This window comes from Convolutriloba macropyga, chromosome 7, assembly GCF_964194025.1.
Source record: "Convolutriloba macropyga chromosome 7, txConMacr16.3, whole genome shotgun sequence".
Classification (NCBI taxonomy): Eukaryota; Metazoa; Xenacoelomorpha; order Acoela; family Convolutidae; genus Convolutriloba; species Convolutriloba macropyga.
Genome location: NC_134474.1, coordinates 34,484,893 through 34,487,679, shown reverse-complemented (window position 1 = coordinate 34,487,679; position 2,787 = coordinate 34,484,893). Strand labels below are relative to the sequence as shown.

The following is a 2,787-nucleotide window of genomic DNA, read 5'->3' as shown; positions in this document are numbered from 1 at the left end:
GAGTTTTTGAACTATTTTATATTATAAATTGATTGACTTTTAGTTCCGTTTGCATAAAGATAAACTAAACTTTATATGACGTTTTTAAGAAGTTTTTTTCTTATTTCAAGAAGCATTGAAAAGGTGCTCTTCATGACATCTCAACCCTTTATCACACATTTCTCAAGTCACTGAGAAAAATTCATCGCCATTAGTTGAATTTTTTGCAAAAAGTGTGTGCCCAAGTTACTATCCAGTTATCCCAAACACAAAGAGCCCGTTCGGCCAATAACAAACGAAACATTTCATGAAAAACGTAAATTCATTCCAGATGGATAATTGAGCCGCTTAAAATTAGAGCAGCCACAACTTTTAGAAGAGAGTGCAGACAGCGTAGTGTAGCTGGTATCCTTCGCACGGGTAATCATCAATCCCCAGAAACCTTGGGTTGCCCGGTTTCTTCTGGGCAGTGCACCTTTCATCTCTCTCGTCAGTCTTCTCACCTGGCTGTCTGTCGTTCCTCCAGAGCTCGTCATGCACTTCAAAGGCAAAAGAAACACTTGAGCAGATGTTTTTCAAATGTAGGAAAAAGAGGCCCGTTTAAAGTAGAGCATATCTTGTGTTTTGACCCTTGTCTGCAAATTTTACTTCAAATTTAAAGCCAATAAACATACAAGTATAATTAACAAATTGGCTGAACCAAACAGAAGTTGAAAAAAATTTTTTAAAAACTCTTTGGCATTGCTGTTAAATACTTTGAAGCAAAACTTACACTAATCACTTGGGCTAATTGACAGTTTTGGATGTATAACGATTTTACACAAGTTTTTCTTAGATCAAATATCTGCGGACTGTCTTTGTCTGGCATACTAAAAAACGGAATTATAAGGCGCAAGAGCATTGAATCTAATTGCAATGCTTAAGTGCTGCTTTTTATGGAGCATACGGTTAACCAAAACTGCTGGTGGTTCAAAAGTTCAAGGGACATTTGATCACAGGGCTTTGTATTCTTCGTAATTCCTACGATTTTATAAGAGCTGTTAAAAATGCTCAAAAATCACACTCACAATTTTGGTCATTAATTAATAGCTTTTAAAACTCCGAAACTCTGTATACTAGACGGGAATATAGGATAGCTTACAAGATTCTAAAGAAAATAGCTTGCAAGATCTTGCCAGACTTAAGTTTTATAGTTTCAAATTCATATCATAAAGCTTCTTGCAAGATCGTGCGAAGATGTTGAAAGAAAAAAAACTATGAGACAAGGTATGATCTTGCAAGTTCTTGGTTTGTCTGGTGTAGTGTTCGAATTTACAATCCCAGGAACTAAAATGTACTGAATTGAAACGCATTTAACTCATACATATGCATGCACATTTTCAAACACGCACCCATTGCTCTTCGGCACATTTTAGCTCCTCGGATTACAGTCACGCTATCAATGCTTTCTGTACTTTAGCGTTAGGAAATACAGCTTTTTAAATAATTTTTAAAATATCAACCGAACCTGGGAACCTTCTGGGATGATATCTAAACCAAGCTCTATTTTTCCGTATTGCTGCGTTTTCAGCACTCAGGGTTCCATTCGCGTCCAGAGGTGCCGCAATATGTCTTGTGAAGCCAAGCCAGAACCCAGGCTTGCCCCCGGTTGGAAGACCCTCATCGATGGCAAACCTGACAATATCCTCCAAGTACTCTCTTCGTGACATTATGACAGGGATTGCTGCGCAAAATAGGGCTCTGCATTCTTCAACAGCTTGCGTGTATGTCAGCAGTCCCTTTCCAGGGTCAATCAACGCATAGCATCCAGTCAAGGCTGAATCGTAAATGTTTTTCATTCCATGAGGGCATGTTCTTTTCCATCCCGTAGCTGAAATAGTGCCTATTAAAAAAGAGAATAGAACAAAATAGTTTCCAATCATTTTTCCAAGTGGCTGACTGCACGCTCAAGTTGTAGATCAAATACTTCCGATTCAAGATGCTAATCAGCAAAATGTGAAATGACAATATGAAAACTAGTTTCGCTGGCTGTTCATAACGACAGCTTATAATTAAACAATTGATAATAAAACTAGAGAAACAATCAAGCCACATGGTACCGTAATCAAAGCAGAAGTTGCATTGTAACTTGCCGAAAATCCAGAAGGCAACCTAAAAATCCCGCCCAACGATTCCAGCGCTTTTATCCTCTACTTCAAAGAAACTACTAACCAAAAGCCGCTCTAGCTATAATTGGTATTTACACTTTTTAGAACAGAGATTTCCGAAACAACTGTCTTTCTAACAAAAATAACAAAAACCATTTTCATAATACTGAAACTAAATTGCCCAGTTGTTTCATCTCCAATTTTCGGGGATGACATATATGCCTGTGCAACATTTTGTCCAAATGCCTGCGGACAATTAATATCTTTTGCGTAGAGAAAAAAATTGGCATCATTTGAAAAACTCCCGATAAACTGAATATATATCGAATGTGTGTGTTTGTGTGTGTGTGTGTGTGTGTGTGTGTGTGAGTGTGTGTGTGTTTGTGTGTGAGAGAGAGAGAAAGACAGAGAGAGAGAGAGAGAAAGAGAGAGGGAGAGAGAGAGAGAGAGAAGAGAGAGAGAAAGAGAGAGAGAGAGAGGGAGAGAGAGAGAAAGAGTGAGAGAGAGAGAGAGAAAGAGAGAGTGAGAGAGAGAGAGGAGAGGAGAGAGAGAGAGAGAGAGAGAGAGAGAGAGAGAGAGAAAGACAGAAAGAGAGAGAGAGAAGAGAGAGAGAGAGAGAGAGAGAGAGAAAAGAAGAGAGAGGGAGGAGAGAGAGAGAGAG

At 38.8% G+C, this 2,787-nt stretch overlaps 1 protein-coding gene across 1 annotated transcript; it reads right to left on the bottom strand.

Annotated features, from left to right (window-relative positions):
- Positions 1–259: 259 nt before the first annotated feature.
- Positions 260–1,937, bottom strand: LOC142342226 (uncharacterized). The gene is made up of 2 exons (XM_075393484.1): positions 1,487–1,937; positions 260–518 (listed from the first exon to the last, which is right to left on the bottom strand). The coding sequence occupies exons 1-2, from the start codon at positions 1,899–1,901 to the stop codon at positions 352–354; spliced, it is 582 nt and encodes a 193-aa protein (XP_075249599.1). The 5' UTR covers positions 1,902–1,937; the 3' UTR covers positions 260–351.
- Between the last annotated feature and the right edge of the window lie 850 nt (positions 1,938–2,787).